The sequence below is a fragment of the Zootoca vivipara genome, chromosome 7, assembly GCF_963506605.1.
Source record: "Zootoca vivipara chromosome 7, rZooViv1.1, whole genome shotgun sequence".
Lineage (NCBI taxonomy): Eukaryota > Metazoa > Chordata > Lepidosauria > Squamata > Lacertidae > Zootoca > Zootoca vivipara.
In genome coordinates, this window is record NC_083282.1 from 36,581,830 (window position 1) to 36,601,995 (window position 20,166).

The 20,166-nt window shown below is 42.7% G+C and overlaps 1 protein-coding gene across 3 annotated transcripts; it reads left to right on the top strand.

Moving 5' to 3' along the window:
* Positions 1-9,505: 9,505 nt before the first annotated feature.
* LOC118088455 (cytochrome P450 2J4) lies at positions 9,506-19,909 on the top strand. Of its 3 annotated transcripts, XR_004693009.2 has the most exons (10): positions 9,506-9,793; positions 10,024-10,186; positions 12,132-12,281; positions 13,254-13,414; positions 13,943-14,119; positions 14,493-14,628; positions 16,900-17,087; positions 17,737-17,875; positions 18,155-18,276; positions 18,674-18,766. XR_004693009.2 is itself a non-coding variant. In XM_035122132.2 (9 exons), exons 1-9 carry the CDS (start codon positions 9,593-9,595, stop codon positions 18,847-18,849), a joined length of 1,491 nt encoding a protein of 496 aa, XP_034978023.1. In that variant the 5' UTR covers positions 9,506-9,592; the 3' UTR covers positions 18,850-19,909. The 3 variants fall into 3 exon arrangements, 2 of the variants coding, with proteins under 2 accessions (XP_034978023.1, XP_034978024.1); XM_035122132.2 differs by lacking the exon at positions 18,155-18,276 and having other exon boundaries at positions 18,674-19,909; XM_035122133.2 differs by having other exon boundaries at positions 18,155-18,816.
* The last annotated feature ends 257 nt before the right edge of the window (positions 19,910-20,166 follow it).

Sequence of the window (20,166 nt, forward strand, 5' to 3'; positions counted from 1 at the left end):
GAGGTTATATAACAATGAGCATTCAGCCTGATTTCATCTGGATTTGTTTGCTAGGAGGTTATATGTCTTCCCATCAACTGGTCATCATCCTACACCTTTTAGTGCATTTCATCTCTTTTCTAACCACAAAACATTGGGGGGTGGGGTTCAAATGGATTTGTTGCACCACTTTACTAAATGTTCAGTTGAATGTTACAGTCTTGATGTGACCTGATTTGACTGTGATGGCTTCGACCATGTATGGGGAACTGTGGGGACTGTTTGTGAATGGACTAAGACATTCCACCAAATACTTTTTTCTTTTTTTTTACACATACACGGTTCTCAAAAGGTCCTCATGGAGGAGCCATGATAATCTTTAGAAGGGTCAACAAAGGTATGGATACACATGTGTTATTTGGATGGCAACTGGATTCAGGGCACACTAGGCTCTGTAGTTCTCAGCCCTGCCATCTGCTAAAATGTGAAGGTAGTTCATCCCTGACCATATGCTGTAATAATAAGTGTGCCTATCTTCACACATTAAGAATCAGCCTTTACACATTTGGGAAAGGTTGCAGATCACATGCCAGCCTAGAATCAGACCCTTTTTTTGATATACATATCACTTTTGACCGTTAATCGAACTCAATAGCACAACAAATAGAGGTTTAAACGCTTTATGTTGCCTCTGTGCAAAGCCTGAAATAATTGTTTTAGGATTCTGTATGCTAGGGTGGGCTGGTGGCTCTAGGCAGAGGCCTCATGGCCAACCCACAACCTGCATTGTTATTGCGCTTCTTAAATTTAATTTAAAATATTTATAATCCTGCATTTCTATCTCCTTGTGGTCCTTTGCAACTCTGTTTCCATGATTCTGTCTCAGGCAGAGGCAGCTGAAGCAGCTACCGGTACTCCTCACCATCCTCACTGACTTGCCCTTTGGGGGAGGCAGAGGAGAAAGCAGGAAAGTAGGGATAATGGCAGGGAGCCACCACCTACCCTGTTCACCTGCCATTTCCCTCTGGGCAGTGATGAAGGTTGGGTTTCCATTACGCTGCTCCCAGTTTGCTCGCCTCCCTCTTGCCTGGTTGAGTGAGTGTATGGAAGGGAAAGCAGCTGCCACCACCAAAGCAGAAGCACTGAGGGATGGGGCCAATGAGGACATATTGCCAAAGCTCCCCAAAACCTCACTTTGTCATTTCCTAGCAGTCAACAACCGCTCTGCCAAGGTTTCTAGGCAACAGTGAGAAACAGCAGCACAGTTCTAGGGCAGATTGAACTGATTCAGGCCTAAGTCAAGCCACACTAAAGCCATGTTTTTATTGATTCAGTCAGCCATCTTGATTCAAAATGGAATCTAACTGTAACCAAACATAGACAAAAACCTGCTCCAGAGGCCACCATGTAAAATTTGGTTGTGATATTTATGATTTGGTTATGATTCTAGGTGTCCAAATGCACAGACAAACTACTTTCCAAAACATATACTATATGAAAATTGTGCTGGTGGTTGAGCTCGCCTTGATTCACATCAAATTGGCTCAAATAAGATAGGAAGCTTTCTCTGACTCTGATTAAAATCAGAGCTGAAAAAGAAATGGGGGGGGGGGCAGATCCTCCATGTGTCCATATTTTCCAGGGAGAGTCTCGGATTTATAGATGTCCTCCCAGTTTCTAATTTGATCCTGGAATGTCCCATTTTCCCACAGGACATCCCTATTTTCATTGGAGAAATGTTGTAGGATATTGAATTATCCAGTCCCCAAGCCATCTGAAGGCAGCTCTGTATAGGGCAGGTTTTTAATGTTTTACTATGTTTTTATATGTGTTGGAAACTGCCCAGAGTGACTGGGACAACCCAGTCAGATGGGCAGGGTATAAATAGTGAAATTATTATGGAATAGGACGCCTGTATTTTCATGGGATAAATGTTGGAGTGTATGGGGATCATAGTGCTTGCCTTGTATTTCAGGTGATCCCTAGGTACAGTGATTTATTTCCAAGCCCAGAAATAGAAGTTGTGTTGCCATCAATAGCCAGAAGCCTGCATCTTAAGGCCTTTGTCCTTTAAAAAAATATGTCGAATGTAGCACTTTAAATGGTTCTCAAGATTTGGATCGCAAGCTGCTGTGGATTGGGGGGGGGCGGAGTGTAAGGGTAATACATGCCACATCTCTGTGCCAAATCAATTGAATATTCCACTCCACATTGTGAATATTCAGAATTCATGCTGTTTAAATAGGCCAAACATCTGCTCTGGCTCTTTAGAGTTCCTCAGCAGCAGTCACACTTCTGTACGTCACCATCACCAGGACCTGGAATAGTCATGGTGCCAAAAACACCCCTTCCAAAATCTGCGAAAAATCCAGCTGCATTTCAGGCTCCCATTCAGGCATCCACAGATGCTGGCGTTATCATAACACCCTCCTCCTCTCTCTTTTTGCAATTCAGAGGTAGCTTTAAAACATGCTGTTACCAAAAGCCCCACTTTTTGTCCCCCCTTTCCCCCCAGTGCATATCATTCATTAGGAACCTAATGTGAGTTTCAGGCTGCACTGTGCGTCTTTGACAGAAGGGCATATGTGCTTGGCCATGTGCTTGAGACAGAGAAGTACATAAACAGCATATTGGCACCAGACAGACATCTGTGCCGGTGGGGGGGGGGGAATGCTTGTGATATGTACATGAATGACATTTTAGCTTTAATTAAATCCATGTAACACAGAAATGAAGGCTTGATTTTTTTTCCCCCTTACATGTAAATATCGGGAAGAAGGCGTCGGTTTTTGTTTTGGGGTTTCGCAATATTTTCATGCCTCTGTCACAATATAACCCAAGGCCTTGCAATAAAATACTAATTAAGTGCCTGTACTGTCAAGTATATTGCAAGGACAGTTGGGTGCTAACAGGTGGGATCCGTGTTAGAAGGGACAGGCTAGAATGCACAGTTTTAAGGGATGTAATGGGATCCATCACCCTCCTGGAGCTAGTCCTGTCGCAATTAAAATGCGCTTTGTACTTTTAAACATAGTTTTAGTAAGTTGGCAACCCTAAAAAGCAGAAGCACTGTGGCCAGCTTGTACATTTGGCAACCTAGGGGGGGAAAAAAGATTCTTAGTCATTTACGCATATGATATATTTATATTCAAGGCTTTTAAAGCATGTATCAAATCCCTTTATTCTGTTCTATCCTTTAATTATTAGTAAAGCTGTGTTTGTAAACTGGTTGGAAGTTTAACTTTGAGCAGTTTTGCAATCTTAGTTACTTCCCATGAAAAAAGAAGAAGCTTTAGTAGTTGCTTGGTAACCACATTCCAGACGTATGAGGGAAGTTGGTGTATGTAAGAGAGAAAGTCCTTGGAGTTGGGTGGGTGTGTACGCTATTCTCTGAGTGTATGAATTAAGGATTCGTCTGCTTAGGATAATTCATTTATCCCAACTTCTATTCCCCATTTCCAAGGCTATTCTTCATCCTTGCTGTGACACTTGGTTAGCAAATAGAAGTTTCAACCTTCATTTTTGGTTTGGTTGTTTGTCCTGGTGTCCCTGCATTCACCTTTTGCAAAGAAAATATCTATGAGTCAGACTTGATGAAGTTGGCATACATTACACAATTGTGGTTTGAAGTTCACAGTCCAGTCTTTCTCAGAGGTCCCTGGGAAGAGGAAGTGCCTGATTTCCCCATGCTGTTTTCCTGTATTGTATTCTTAGCAGGTGCTGCCTGTCCACCAATTGTTAACTTGCTTCCAATGTACATATGAGGTTAATTAAGATGTAAAGTACTTACTGCAGGTCACAGCCAATTTGCTGGAGGACGTCTTCAGGTTACCCTCATAACCTTTCAAGAAGCACAGATTTCCCCATATATGCTATCTTTGCAAGGGCATTATTCTGTTCCAACAGATGCAAAGCAGGATGAAGGTCAGAGAGAACAATTAGGTGCCAATTTCAAACCTGAACAGACAAGTCGAGGTTGTATCTCGGTGGGGGGGAAAGGTAGGCCTACTGGTTTGCTGGTAGGAATGGGTACAATTCAATATAAAAGTCTAATGGAATGTTTTGCGTATATTTATAAAATCAGAATATTTCTAAAGGCTGCATAATGAACTGGCAAAGAGTTTAGTATGTTAACTGCATCAACGCATCTGAATCAATGTACATGCACTTTCCCTTGTATATAGCTAGTTCTATCCTAACACAGTTTAAATGTGCTTTGTAAATATAATGAAATCAATGGGCTTTAAAAATGCAACTCCAAATTGGACTGCAACCAATGAATTGTACATACGTTTTATTATTTTTTGAAAGTACTATCATTGTCATGATTTAATAAACATAGGGGATAACAGCATGAAAACTGAGTCAGCATTTCTCATTTCCATTGAATAGTTAAAAGTATCGTTTCCATATTATACCGCAAAAACATCTTATGTTAAAAGCATAGCAATTCCTAACAGCTGAAACGGTTCACTTGTAGCTCTGCTTCATTCTAATTAATGAATAGTGTTTTAAAGTAAAATTGCCAGAGTCAGCCGCTATTGGTTCTGTCAAGTTAAAAGGAATACAGACAACATAAGATGAACTACTGGCTTGTCATTCAGGAAGGAGGAGAATTTTCAGGGAGCCTTAGGTAGAAATAGGATGCAAGCAAGGAATCACAAGATTTTTGAGCTCCCAAAACCTTCAGTCTTTTTCCTGCCACCCACAGTCTTTATTAGTTCACTTCTACTGACAGAACATTTCTGTCTATTTCAGAGGCTGCCTAGACATTTCTGTCTATTTCAGAGGCTGTCCAAACAACCACTGCCTGCAGGTCCCTCCCCTGTCTCCAGTTTCTCTTTCCCATATAAATGACTTGTTGGTGTGTGAGCATCTACTCTTGGGTTTTCTTTTCTTTCTGCAGCAGAAAGTTCTTTTTACAGAAAAGTTTTCCTGCATCTTTTACTTCTTTACAGCAGCAGCAGCATTCCAGCTATCTCTTAGTGAAATGCCCATTACAAGAATAAACACCATTTGGTTCTGTTTCTGAGTCTTTATTATTTACAAAACTTTACACTGGTCATTAATAAAGCAAAAAAACGAATGAAGAAACACAATCTTTCCTCTCTTTTTAGCCATCTGGCTAGTGACCTAATGCTGACTTATTCACATACTCGCTTATCACTGACCCAGACTTAGTTGATTACATGCTCTGAGAAGGACACCTGTTGCTGGGGAAATTTCCCGTTGCCTATCAACTTGTTCCAGGCCATTTACAAGTTTCTTTTGGAATATTTCAACAGCCCTCCTAACTTGAAATGCTGCCTTGAGCACCTGGTAAAAAAAACTAATTATATATAATTTTACTCAGTAAGACACAATTGCATTGTCAGCATTTTAAATTTTACAGCAGTCAAAGGATTTGTAAAAATGTCTGCAATCATAAACTCTGTGGATCAATACCTGAGCTTGATCCACCCTTTAAAAATGCAATCTTTCACATGTGCATAGCATATTTTTAAGTGTTTTGTTTTAGGTCTACATTTTTCTGATTCAGTCATATTTATATATGATTGATTATCCTCAAATATCATTACAGCTTCTGGAAAATTTAAATATAGATCATTGAAAAGTTGACTGTTAAGGAACCTGTTGCTGGGGAAATTTTCTATTGCCTAGCAACTTGTTCAAACCAATTAACAAGTTTTTTCCCCTAGAATATTCCAACATGGCAGTGGGTTATTTTATCCAGTCCCTCACCATGTTTCTCAGTAAGATATCACGGAGCAGGGGAAAACAAGCTAAAGATTATAGCAAGCTAGAGTGGGCAGGACAATGGTAGCCCTCCATGTCAATCAGCCTACCTAAGCCAATCAAAACCATGTATTCTTCCTGGGATGTGGTGAGAAGCCTTCTTGGAGAGAAAAGTGTGACTCCACACAAGGTGAGGGTCCTGCCAGATGAGATGCTACAGGGGGCTGAAAGTGATTGAGGAGCCCAGCTGCAAGGCACCCAGATGGAAGGGGTGGCCAAAGTGATCGAGTGTGGATGAGCAGCTGAGGGGCTGAGACTGCAAAGAGATGCAGACAGTAGCTGAAGGCAAGGGGGAAGACAATGCCTTGGATAAGGATGAGCTGGCTGGAGCCGAGGAGCTGCTTCTGACTGATTTCTCCACTCCCCGGGAGCCTACTGTGGAAGAGCGGGTGCAGGAGGGAAGTGCCTCAGAGGAGTGCGAGCTGCAAGATGGACGTGAAGAGCAGTGCAGGGGGAAATGCAAGAGGTGAGCCTGCATTGGCAAGAGGAATCAGTGCTTCCAGAGATGCCAGAAGACGAGGTGCAGCAGGAGGAGTGGAAGGTGCATGTGAACATGCAGGAGGAGAAGCCGGCGCCTGAAGGAAGTGGTGGTGGAGGAACACATGCAGGAAAAGCTTGAGGCCCATGTGCATGCGCCAGAGAATCAGCAAGCACCTGCTCTGTTGGGCGAGATAAAACCTTCCAATCAGTTTGCCCCTTGGGTGCCCCAAGATTGCCCTGCAGGGTGGGCACCAGCCCTTTAACGGGGTGCAGTCCTTCAACAGGCCCCCACAGGCTCGCCTTCTGGCTCCATGAGTTTGGGAGGCAAGAGCTGGGCTTTGGGAAGGAGGCACAAAGCTCTGACAGGGTCCTCGAGTCCTCCTGCCTCCTTCCCAAAACCTAGTTAGTGCTTTCCCAGCTTTGGGAAGGAGGTGGGGGGGGGCTCTAGGGCCCTGCCAGAGCCCATTGGACAAGCGCTGGAGGGGGTGCCAGATTTTGGCCTTGCACAGGGTGCCATAGCACCCAAGTGCGCAACTGCTATAGCACACGTCTTCCTGTGCAGCTCCAGTCCATCCTGTTCAGGAAGAGGGCAGGCAGTAGGTGGTGGTGCTGTTGCTGCAGGTTGAGTCCAAAACAGTGGGGTCCTGAGAGCTCTTGGGGGCCCTGGCTGTAAGCTAGCACCAGCCATGACCATGGTGAGGTTGTGGTTTGTTTGCAGGAATGAGTGTGGCCACAACTCCAGATAAAATTCTAATGGAATGTACTGCATATGCTTATAAAATGAGAATATTTTGCAAGGCATGTTCTGCAATGAAGTGGTAAAGAGCTAACTGGAATCAACAGCTGCATGAATGAACATGCACCTCCCTTGGCACGTAACCAGTTTCTGTTGTTCTGAATTGTTGGCCTCGATCCCAACACAGAGTTTAAATGTGCTTATAAATATAGTAAGACCAATGGGCTTTAAGCTGGATTGTGGTTCCTGAATTTCCCATAGGTTATATTACTTTCCAAATTAGTTGTTGCCATGATTTAGAAAAACGTAGTTGAGTCGTGCATCTTGCGTGATGGCCAAGGATGATGGGAGTTGCAATTAAAAAATATATTGAAGGCTGCTTCGGCCTGTATTGCTGACATTCCCAGAGGCCAGAGCTGACATACAATGACCTCCCCCAGCAGCAGTCCAGGCTGCCTCAGCTTGCAGACACTGGTGCTCCACCTTCCACCTGCATTGCATACAAAAGTATTGGCAGGTCCCCCAGGCACGCAGAGGCAGTAGCAGTTAAGCACAGCAATTAAGCAATTATTGCAGTTCAGTACAGTTGTACCTGATCGCCAAAGAATTGATGCTTTTGAATTATGGTGCTGGAGGAGACTCTTGAGAGTCCCATGGACTGCAAGAAGATCAAACCTATCCATTCTTAAGGAAATCAGCTCTGGGTGCTCACTGGAAGGACAGATCCTGAAGCTGAGGCTCCAATACTTTGGCCACCTCATAAGAAGAGAAGACTCCCTGGAAAAGACCCTGATGCTGGGAAAGATTGAGGGCACTAGGAGAAGGGGACAACAGAGGATGAGATGGTTGGACAGTGTTCCCGAATGCCTTAAGACTCAAATGTTCCAGCTTCCGAATGATCGAATACTGAGTGTTCTGGTTTTCAAACTTTTTTGGAAGCTGAGCATCTGGTGCGGCTTCCGCTATAGTTTCTGGTGCTCCTGCACCTTGTTTTCCAAACGTTTCGGAAGTTGAACAGACTTCCAGAACGGATTCCGTTTGACTTCCGAGGTACAGCTGTAGTTGGAATTCCACCCCCCTCTCCAGCTGATGGTGATGAGTATTAAGATTCTTCTATTTGACACGAGGAACGAAGGCTGAAAGCTAATGGCTTGGCATGATGTGGTAGCACTACCCTGACCTCGCAAGAGTCAAGTTGCTGCTGCTTACTGCAAGGGACAGTAAACAGCAACCCCTCTCTCCCCATCCCTGATTATGGGATGTTCTGGCTGGCACTACTTAGAGCTGGAGTCCAAAAACATCTGGAGAGTCACTGGTTCCCCATCCCTGATTTCATCTGTTTGTGGCCAAGGCAAAATCTGTACAAGATATCGCTGTCGCCTACCTGATTAGGACCCAATATGCTTCTTTTTCCTATACAATGGACTATTACCACTCTAGAAAATGAAGCAGGCTACTAGGCAGTCCTCATACGGTCCTGCTGGTTACAATCTTTCTCAAATGATAATCCAGCCTAAGACCGTTTCTAATCTATGCAGTAATGAACAGAAGGCAAGCAAGATGATTCCTCTGACTCCTTAGTAAGAGGACAGAGTTGCTGAACCTGTTCTGATCTGAAATATCAAAGCACTAGTATCGATTTGCACTTGCAGATAATTCTTATACAATTGCCGACTAAGATACTAATCTTTACTCTTCAAAACAAGTGAAATTTAACCCGTTAGGTAAGAGCAGCCAGAGGCAAGATGAGTCCTTTATCTTTTTTTTTTGTAACACCTATCCTATGTGAGATGAGATGGTCAATCAAGACACCCTCCCCAGACCCTCAGAATCTTTTTTTTTTTGTAACACCTGGCATCCACTCTTCTCCTGTATGAGAAGAGACGGTTGATCGGTTGCACTAGATGACCCTTCGGTCCCTTACAACTCTAAGATTCTATGAACCAACCCAGACCCACAAAAACTCCTAGAGAAACTGTATTGGTTAGATACTTTAATATGTATCATAAACTTGTTTTAAGTAGTGGTTCCAACTTTAAGGTGCTATTATGCTTTTTCCCAAGAAATGACAGAATGCAGTGGTACCTCGGGTTACAGAAGCCTCAGGTTACAGACTCCACTAACTCAGAAATAGTACTTCGGGTTAAGAACTTTGCTTCAGGATGAGAACAGAAATCGTGCGGCAGCTGTAGCGGGAGGCCCCATTAGCTAAAGTGGTACCTCAGGTTAAGACCAGTTTCAGGTTAGGAACGGACCTCCAGAACAACTTAAGTTCTTAACCCGAGGTACCACTCCTGCTATTGTTGTTGCTTATGGTATTTTAAGTTTAGTTTATTGCCTGTGGAAAAAGTAACAGAATATATTCTTTTTTAATAAAAGTGAAAACAAGAAGGAAATGTTCTGATTCAGGAAGAGTTACTCATTAGGCTATCTCGCTTCTATCTCTTTATGGGTGTGATGTACAACAATATATGGAATGCATGCTCTGGTTTCCCAGATGATCCCTAGCCCAGAGGAGAGGTGTGACTGCTCTCCTGGCATCAGATTTCTGTTCTCCCAGCAGAAAGCAATCTGACAAAGGAAGGCTTGAAAGGTTCCACGATGCTGCTCCAGCTACTCTCTGTCTTCTGGGAGGCCTTGTCCCTGCAGGTCATTCTGGTGTTTCTGGCAACGTTTCTGCTTCTTGCTGATTACAAGAAAAGGATTCGCCCAAGGGATTTCCCCCCAGGGCCCAGGCCTCTTCCCTTGCTGGGTAATATACCACATTTTGGTGCAAAGAACCCTCATTTGGCAGCACGGAAGGTAAGAATGAAGGGATGAATCAGATGATGAGACAGCAGGTGACATTGAAGTGGAAAGGAGCGTAAGAACGTCACTGGAAGATGAGGCTTAGATGTCCTAGTCTAGCATCCTGCTTCCTAGAGCAGCCAGCCAGAGGTCTCTGAGAAGCCCACAGCTGGGGCATGATAGAATATTGATATAGACTATATAGAGATATTTTATCCTCTCTTGCATTCTTCCTCTCCTTCCAGCTGGCAGAAAAATATGGCAATGTCTTCAGCATTCAGGTTGGGAAAATATGGATCGTGATCGTGAATGGATTGCATCTGGTGAAGGAAGCTCTGGTCCATCAGGGTGAAAACTTCATAGATCGTCCAGTTGATCCTCTTTCCAAGGAAATCACTAGGTCATTGGGTGAGTGACTTTAAATTACGGTCAGTTGTTTAAATTTATTTATTTATTTCTAGCTCAGAAACGCGCTTCTGTATCATCATTTGGTATAACAGCATAATCTCATCTTTTTCTGGTGAAAGTTCCTATCTAATTGAAAAGCCAAAATTAAATGGAGAGAAAAACGGAAATATCATAATCAAGGCCATATAAACCGGTACCATTAATCCAGATAAGCAATGCCAGAGTGGCCTAAAGGGCTTCAGTGCAGAAGGGACATTTGTAAAAAATATATTGACTGCTTTACGTGTACCTATACGTTTACTTCATTTTGTGTATTTCTAAATATATGCTGCCTTTCTATCAGCTCCCAAAAACTTTCAAAAGACAGAATAAAGTTAGTACAGGGAGCCAGCAACATTATGTGGGGTGGGGTAGGGTAGAATAAATAAGTAAATTTGCCATTTCCGCTTACCATTTATTATTTTTTCGTCCATCTACACACCCAGTGGGCTTTCCTTGCTTACCAGGCTTGGGGGAGGTCTCAGGGGGCCCAAGGAAGCCCTTGGGGCTCCTTCCTACAGCCCAGTAGGTAGTCCCCCAGTTTGTGGGGTGGCGTGGGCTCTAGGGATTCATTGAATTTGCCTTTGCACACCCACCCAGAACCAAACTCCCACATAAGTGGTGGGCCAACTGTATTCAAAAATGCAACCCAAACAGTAAAAAACAAAAACAAACAAACCCACAGAAAATAATAATCAAACAGCAGCAGCAGCAGAACTAACAGCAATCAAATAAAAACAACCAGCCTGCCTCACAGTCTTTCCAAAGCAACACAAACAGGCAAGCAAAATAACTGAAAGGAAACCTTGATTTCAGCAAGGCCTTTGACAAGGTGCCCCATGATATTTTTGTAAAGAAGCTGGTAAAATGTGGGCTAGACAATGCTACCATTCAGTGGATTTGTAACTGGCTGACTGACCGAACCCAAACGGTGCTCATCAATGGCTCCTCTTCATCCTGGAGAGAAGTGACTAGTGGGGTGCCACAGGGTTCTGTCTTGGGCCCAGTCTTATTCAACATCTTTATCAATGACTTGGATGATGGGCTTGAGGGCATCCTGATCAAGTTTGCAGATGACACCAAATTGGGAGGGGTGGCTAATACCCCAGAGGACAGGATCACACTTCAAAATGACCTTAACAGATTAGACAATTGGGCCAAAGCAAATAAGATGAATTTTAACAGGGAGAAATGTAAAATACAGTGTGATGCAGCAGCTAAAAAAGCCAATGCAATTCTGGGCTGCATCAATAGGAGTATAGCATCTAGATCAAGGGAAGTAATAGTATCACTGTACATATTCTGCTCTGGTCAGACCTCACCTGGAGTACTGTGTCCAGTTCTGGGCACCACAGTTCAAGAAGGATACTGACAAGCTGGAACGTGTCCAGAGGAGGGCAACCAAAATGGTCAAAGACCTGGAAATGATGCCTTATGAGGAACGGCTTAGGGAGCTGGGCATGTTTAGCCTGGAGAAGAGAAGGTTAAGGAGTGATATGGTAGCCATGTTCAAATATATAAAAGGATGTCATATAGAGGAGGGAGAAAGGTTGTTTTCTGCTGCTCCAGAGAAGCGGACACGGAGCAATGGATTCAAACTACAAGAAAGAAGATTCCACCTAAGCATTAGGAAGAACTTCCTGACAGTAAGAGCTGTTCGGCAGTGGAATTTGCTACCAAGGAGTGTGGTGGAGTCTCCTTCTTTGGAGGTCTTTAAGCAGAGGCTTGACAGCCATATGTCAAGAATGCTTTGATGGTGTTTCCTGCTTGGCAGGGGGTTGGACTGGATGGCCCTTGTGGTCTCTTCCAACTCTATGATTCTATGATGCTATGAAATAGTCAGTGTTATAATTAAACGTTAAATGTTCTTACTTGCGACGTGTACTTGTTATTTCTTCCCATCTAGGACTGATCGCCTCTAATGGTCTCACCTGGAAACAACAGAGACGATTTGCCATATCAATGCTCAAAAACTTTGGTTTGGGTAAAAGGACTTTAGAAGAACGAATACAGGAAGAGTGCCGATACCTAAACGAAGCTATTGAAGCTGAGAAAGGTGCAAACCAGAGTCAAAAAAGCCTATTTCATATGAAAAGTTAAAAAAAATACATAAGTCATGGTATGAAGCTTTCAAGTGCTGCTTTGTGGCATCTCTGCTTAAGCTGGGACAACCCCATGGTTAGAGGGACGTCAGTGTAAAACTCAACCCATAGCCTTTGTGGGTCTTTGTGGGTCTTATTTCTCCCATAGCCACAGCCTTGGATTCAGACAGAAATCAAATACCGTTGCTCTGAAACTCTCCAGCTTGCTCTTTTACTTCTAGGTGACATCCCTGCAAAGTCTACCCTAGATTCCCTCATTGCAGTCTGACAGAGGGGCCTTTCCCCCAGGTGATCATGAGGCAGCTAGCCTGGCTTATGTTTTAACACTTGCTGCCTCCAGGGATTCAAGGGGTCTGGCACACATAACCTCAGAACAACATACAGTAGATATAAAATCTCACAGAACAATGTGTTAGATAACTTATACCAGGCATCCCCAAACTTGTCCCTCCAGATGTTTTGGGGCTACAACTCCCATTATCCCTAGCTAACAGGACCAGTGGTCAGGGATGGTGGGACTTGTAGTCCCAAAACAGCTGGAGGGCCGAGTTTGGGGGTGCCCGGCTTATACCTATAGCTGTGCAGTTTTCCTTACCATGTTCCACTAAGGCTGTAAAATTCATCCACTCTGCCGTCCAGACATCCTCTATCTCAGTGTTTCTCAACCAGTGTGCCTCCAGATGTTTTGGGACTACAACTCCCATCATCCCTAGCTAGCAAGACCAGTGGTCGGGAATGATGGGAGTTGTAGTCCCAAAACATCTGGAGGCACACTGGTTGAGAAACACTGCTCTATCTGATGAACATCTGCTGTGCCCCCCTACTCCATCCAGACTCACCCACTTCCCCCACCTTCTGTTTTTGTTACATGGAAGCCATAAGCAGTCTTATTCCTTCTCCATTTCTCTCTCTTTCTCTCTCTCCAGGGCAACCATTTGACCCTCAGTTTCAGATTAATAATGCTGCTTCAAATATCATTTGTTCTGTCACTTTTGGGGACCGCTTTGATTACCATGACACTAATTTCCAGAAGTTATTGCTTTTCCTTGATGAGATAATATACCTTCAGGGATGTATTTGGACTCAGGTAGGTCTTCTGGTCCCAGGCACATTCCCACATTCTTGTTGACTGTTCATTGATTTGCTTTCAGCCCTCCTGTTCCTTTAAGTTCTGATTTCTTTTTTCCCCTTTGTCTTGTCATTCAGGCATCGCACACCATCCCATATCCCTTTGACATCTTGCCCTCACATTATCTATTAAAATTCCAAAGGCAGGGTGTGTTTATAAACTGGATTTAAGATCCAGAGCATGTGTTGCAATGAACACAGTGATGCAATCCCAAATGACATACACGGCTTAATTCCACACTCCCCGCTTACCAATTAGAATCTGTGAAAGGCCACCCCATGCAGATAGGCATCATCAAATGAGAAAAACTACATTGGCACCATTTTCCTGATATCGGGCAAGGTGCATGCATTTTTCAAACAGGTAGCCATCTTCATTGGAAGCCATCGCATGGATTGCTACCTCCTTTGATACTGGCATGATCTGCAACTGTTATGAGAGAGGGCTTTCCCTGCACAAATCTGATGCTAGTGTTTGTTTCCTCAGCTGTACAATGCATTTCCCACTCTCATGAAGCACTTGCCAGGCCCCCATCAGACTGTTATTAAAAACTGGGGACAACTGAAATCCTTTGTGAGAGAAATCATTGAAAAACATGAAGAAGACCGGAACCCATCTGCACCCAAAGATTTCATAGATGCCTATCTAAATCATATGGCCACGGTAAGAAACAAAAAGTATAGTTTGTGTAGTAGCAGTAATAGAAAGCAGAGGCAAAATCTAAAGGATCAGAACTTACCCTGTATTTTCCATTGGCTCTGTATGAAAGCAGCCAAAGAGGTGAGGGTGCAAGTGTGTATACAAGTGCATACATGAATATGAAATAATGTATATCCAGGGGTGACCCATCACCACTTTTCCAGTGCCTGAAATCCACCAGATTCACAGGACTGTTGACTTGGCTGTGCTAGATCCAGGACACTTGTCAGGAATAGAGCTCATGAATCTCATTGCCATCACTTGATATATAGGACTGAAACTGGGATGGTGTTTTTAATGACAGGTGAACCCTTTGGTGCATTTTCTTTGTTTTAAGGAGGATGCTGCTTCCAGTTTTCATAAAGACAACCTCCTACAATCAACACTGGATCTCTTTTTTGCTGGAACAGAAACATCTTCCACAACCCTGCGCTGGGCCTTGCTTTACATGGCCATTTCCCCGGAAATTCAAGGTAGAGCTATCATTTGCTTGTCTTTGATTAGTTTTGGTTGGAGTAAGTCTACTGCAATTAAGGGATGTAACCTATAGGCTATTAAGTTCAATTTGTTTTCCATGAGTATGACTAACATTGAATAGCACCAGTGCTTTGTTTCTAGGGGGGGGGGGGAGGTGCCAGTATGCACCATGAAGTTGTTACGATAAGTGCCACACTTTTAACATATCCATTAAAAAGCTGCTGTTCAGTACCCCCAGGGGGAAAAAAGCTGAATTCCACCATTCCCTTTTTTGGATGAGTTCCCAATGCCATGTTGGTATGTTACTATAGCAGATACACAGATATAGGATGGGAGATATCTGGCTTGACAGCAGAACATGTGAAAAGGATCTGGGGGCCTTAACATGAATCAACAGTGTGATGCAGTAGCAGAAAAAAGGGGGGGAACCCCTAATGCAATTCTAGGTTGTATCAATAGCAGTATAAGATCAAGTGAAGTAATAGAACCACTGTGTTCTGCCTTGGTCATACCCCAACTGGACTTCTGTTTTCAGTTCTGGGCACCACAATTTGAGAAGGCTATTGATATGCTGGAATGGGTGTAGAGGAGAGTGAAACAGATAAAGGGTCTGGAACCAAGCCTTCTGAGGAATGGTCGAGGGAATTGGGTATGAGAGGACATATGATAGCCATCTTCTAATCTCTGAAGGGCTGTCATGTGGAAGATGGAGCAGGTTTGTTTTCTGTTATTGCAGAGGGTAAGACCTGAACTAATGGATTCAAATATTAGGAGGAGCTTTCAGACAGTGGAACGGACTACCTTGGAAGGTGGTGGACTCTTTTGGATGATCATCTACCAAGGATTCTTTAGCTGTGATTCCTGTATTGCAGGGGTTGGAATACATGGCCCTTGGAGTCCCTTCCAACTCTACAGTTCTATGATTCCATGAATCCTTGCCTCTAGTCTAAGCTATAGGTTCAATAGTAACTACAATAAGATAATTTCATAGCAAAATGTAGAAATGTTTTTGTTCTTTTGGGGATTTGAAATTAGAATGGGAGCTAGGTTGTATGAATGATGTTCTGTGGTCTGCCTCAAGATATTTCTTGGAGTGATAAAAAAATGCAGTAGGTCTAGTGGTATTAATATGTTATTATGTAAAGTGATTAATTTATTGAATCAACTCAAGCAAATAGAGAAAGGAGATGCATAGGGTGGAATTCAACTTCAAATTATGATTTCATTAGTGCAAGCATTTCTGCTTGCCTGTCTCCTCCCACTGTGTGGTGTTCTGGGGTGGGTGGGTTACTGAGCTACTAGAGATTGGAGGGAGTGGGAGGAGAGGGGGGAGGAAGTCCCATTGTGCTGGCATCTGCTGGCACAAACAGCTTAGTTAAAACTGACCATTGTACTGTATACTTAAATGTGTGATCGTATTTTTAAATGTGTGATCGTATTTGAAGTTTAAATGCAGGAAATTCAAATGTGATCCATAGCATCCCTTACGAAAATGTCCTCAAGCTTTGCTTCCTGCATCAGAATAATGTGATTTATGCCAAACTGAAGCCAGTTAATATCATAGGTGTCTTTCACAACACTTCGTTTAGCAAGTAGTTGACCATAAAATGTGCCTCTTTCAACACGACTTCTAAATGGAGATTGTTAACTCAGTTGCTAACTGTTTTGCATTTGATCTGAATTGATTGTATGAGCTGGTGTTCTTTTAACTGTTACATCATATGCATATATAATTATTAATATGTAACTGTTTTTGTATATGTAGCTGCTTTATATACTTTAACTGTTTTTGATGTGTGATGTTTTGCTGTGGTTTTATAATTTGCTGGAAGCTGCCCAGATTGGCTAGGGCAACCCAGTCAGATGGGCAGCATTTAAATAAATCTATTGTTGTTGTTATTTATTATTATTATTATTATTATTATTTTATTTATTTATTTTATTTGGGCAGGATTCGCCGAAGGAGTCCTGTCAGCAGAAGCTGTGAACATGGACTTCCACTTGTACAAAAAGGCTTCCTGCCTCTCCTCTCCCTGTACTTCTCTCTCACACACCCTGAAATTGGTCCAAGGAGGTTGGGAGAGGCCATAGAACAGTGCAGAAGGGAAAGAGAGAGGGGGAACTTTACATCTGGCACGCTGCAATAAACGGTGCAGTCAAAACAATTTTATTTAGGCAGTAGATGGACCATTCCAACTAGAGATCTTGAGCTCTCAGTTTTTGTCTGTTCTTCTTGTATTGAAGCTAAACTTCTTCTTCTTTTGTAGCCAGAGTCCAAGTGGAAATAGATTCTGTGATTGGCCAGTCTCGCCAACCAGCGATAGGTGACAAGGACAGCATGCCCTATACCAATGCGGTTGTTCATGAAGTTCAAAGGATGAGCAGCATTGTGCCTTTGAATGTGCCCCGGATAGCAACTAAGGACACTACACTGGCTGGGTTTCATGTGCCCAAAGTAAATGTTAAGAACATAAAGCTCTTCTTGTTTGCCTTTGCTCTTCCAATACAGTGCACAAGTTTTTAATGTTTGATGTTTTGTCGTGTTTTTAATATTCTGTTGGGAGGCGCCCAGAGTGGCTAGGGAGACCCAGCAAGATGGGCAGGTTATAAGTAATATATTATTATTATTATTATTATTATTATTATTATTATTATTATTATTCCAACAACATGGTGCCATCCAGATGTTGTTGGACTCCAACTGCCATCAGTTCCTGCCAGCATGACCAACAGGCAGGGATGATGAAAGCTGTATCCCCAAACATCTGGAGGGCACCATGTTGGTAACCTCTGGTCTAAATACAGAGTTGTACCAGTCTCAGTTTGAATGGGTAGCTAGTCTGTCCGAAATTAGCCACTATCTGGTGTTGCTAACCCTGAATTTTAGTAGTCCAGCAGACTTGGAATGTCTTTTAAAATCTATATTGGAACTGTGCTTTTGTGGGACATCTTTGGATGAATAAGTTAATAATGAGAAGTAAATATTGCACTCAGAACATATCCTTTCTCTGCCAGAAGATATAGGTTTAGTACTGCTTTAATTTCAAAGAGAATACTTGAAAGCGCCTTGTCATTTTTAATCTTCTCTGCTTCTCCTTTGACAGGGGACCATATTGCTTGCCAATTTGACCTCTGTGCTGTTTGAGAAGGATGAGTGGGAAACCCCCAATGTGTTTAATCCTGGCCATTTCCTGGAGAATGGTCAGTTCCGGAAAAGGGAAGCATTCCTGCCATTCTCTGCAGGTAACAAAAGTTGAAGGGCTATATCATGGCAGCTTAGTTACTGAGAGCTTGGCATATTGCTAACTATATTGTGTATTTCAGCGATCACCAACCTCCTTGGGCCAGTGGGCACATTTGGCATTTAAGAAAGTGCTATGGGGCACCAGCCACAAAATGGCTGCCCTTTGGGGTGTGTGGTGTAACACAAAATGGTCTGGTGTTTCCTGATATCTTTCATGAGCAGCCCACGGGGAGTTAGGCTGTATTGTTAAAGTGTTTCCTTTCTCCATGCTCACACAGTTGTTTTCTTTACTGCACTGTGAGAAAAAGAGCCTGCTTCTCATCACGCAGCTCAGAAAGTAAGCAGCGTCTGGGGGAATTATTCACAGAATCATATTTATGATGTTTTCTACAATCAAACGGTATATAATTTTTATTTTCCTTCATTTTCCCAATGTTAAATTCAGTTCCCCACATTTCAGCGGCAATCCACAGTTCAAAAGAAAACCTATTTTAGTGCATATTTTTCCTATTGACACATTTTTAAATCTCACTGTGACTAATATACACAATTTTGTAAACAAGTCCCCTAAAATGTTGAATTTTTGTATGTTCTTTTCTCTAATATAGGCATTTTATGGACACTTTCCCTTAATATGCATTTTTGGACACATTGGTTGGTTGGAGAACAACTGTGAATTTCAAAGAATGGCTGCATTTTGTGTGTGCTCATGTATTGGTTTGAGAAGTATGATTTACAGATATTGCTATGAAGATGCAAACTCTCTACTAACATAGTCTCTCCCCCCCCCCTTTTAGGAAAGCGAGCTTGTCTTGGAGAGCAATTGGCGAGGATTGAGCTTTTTCTTTTCTTCACTGCCCTACTTCAGAAGTTCACTTTCCAGGCTCCAAAAGGCATGACATTGAGCCTTGACCATCGGTCAGGTCTTACATTATCTCCCCAGCCGTATCGGATATGTGCATTCTCTCGCTGAGGGGACTCAAAATTTGTTGGCTCTGCTCATTAAAAGAAGATGGTGAAGAATTTGGCCAGCATTGCCTCCTTAGTTTCTGTCCTTAGTGACAATCAGTTCCCTAAACTCCAGGGTCATAGCTCAATAGTAATGCATGTCCGTTGTATTTAGAAGACCTCAGGTTCAATCTGCATGACTGGTGTGTGGTTCTTCTCATAAATGATCACAAGTATGTGACTTTTAAAATTGTTCCAGTGGCACAGCTAGGGCAATGTCTTATAAACAAACAAAGCCTTGAATCTGAACCACTTAAACATTCAAATGCCAGATAAATAACCTACTCTGGAGAAAGGTTGCAGATGTAACCTGGATTGCAAGTATAACAATAAAAGAGCTCAGTTGGAACTTCAAGTTGTAGACTTTGATGTCCAAGCTTGCACAAGAGAGCTTTCCCCCCACTTCTCCAGGGGCACCCCCCCAAGGTGCAAGTACAACGGGGGTGGAAAGACAGCAGGTGGTCTGTCTGTCTGGAAAGCTGAAATGCTTGCCCTGTTGGTGTTGTTGCACATTATTAAATTTGTCCCCTAATGTGGAAGTAGCCCTAGCAGGAGACACTACATAAGGTCAGTGACTAATTCATAAAACAAGAGGCCTTTAATTCATAAAACTGGTCACCATAAATGTGGCAGATGTTTATCTTGCCCATCTTCTTTGCAGACTAAAGAAATTTATGATGAAAAAACCAATTTGAGATTTGTTATTCATCAATTTAGTACATGTCAGACCAGAGATGTGGTCTACCTTATTCAATGTCCTTGTAATCTATTGTACAGTGGTGCCTCGCTTAACGAATGCCCTGCTTAACGAAATTTCTGCTTAACGAAAGGTTTTTTCTAGCGGAGGTTGCCTCGCTAGACGAATGCGTTTTATGAAAAATTCATCTAGCGAATCGCGGTTTCCCATAGGAATGCATTGAAATTCAATTAATGTGTTCCTATGGGCAAAAAAAAAATAATCAAAAAAATTCAATGCATTCCTATGGGATTCGCTAGACGAATTTTTCGTTATAAGAAAAGACCTGTGGAATGAATTAAATTCGTCTAGCGAGGCACCACTGTATATAGGCTCTACGACTTGAGCAGTTGGGGTTCGGATTGGGGAACATCGCTCACACATACTTAACGCCAATATGGAGGCACCTCTGGTAGAACATTTTGTTTCTCACAATCATTCAGACACGGATTTATTATTTACAGTTTTATGGGTGAATCAGAGGACAATTGGTATCAGAAAAGATTATGAGCGACAGTTATGGCAGCAAGAAACCCATTTTATCTT

What these genes read in the sequence shown, in the direction of transcription:
- LOC118088455 (XM_035122132.2), top strand. Translation starts at nt 9,593, where the DNA reads ATGCTGCTCCAGCTACTCTCTGTCTTCTGGGAGGCCTTGTCCCTGCAG. An exon ending in AGGGATGTATTTGGACTCAG is followed by an intron (nt 13,415 to 13,942) that starts GTAGGTCTTCTG and finishes TTGTTTCCTCAG; the next exon opens with CTGTACAATGCATTTCCCAC. An exon ending in ATTCCTGCCATTCTCTGCAG is followed by an intron (nt 17,876 to 18,673) that starts GTAACAAAAGTT and finishes CCCCCCTTTTAG; the next exon opens with GAAAGCGAGCTTGTCTTGGA.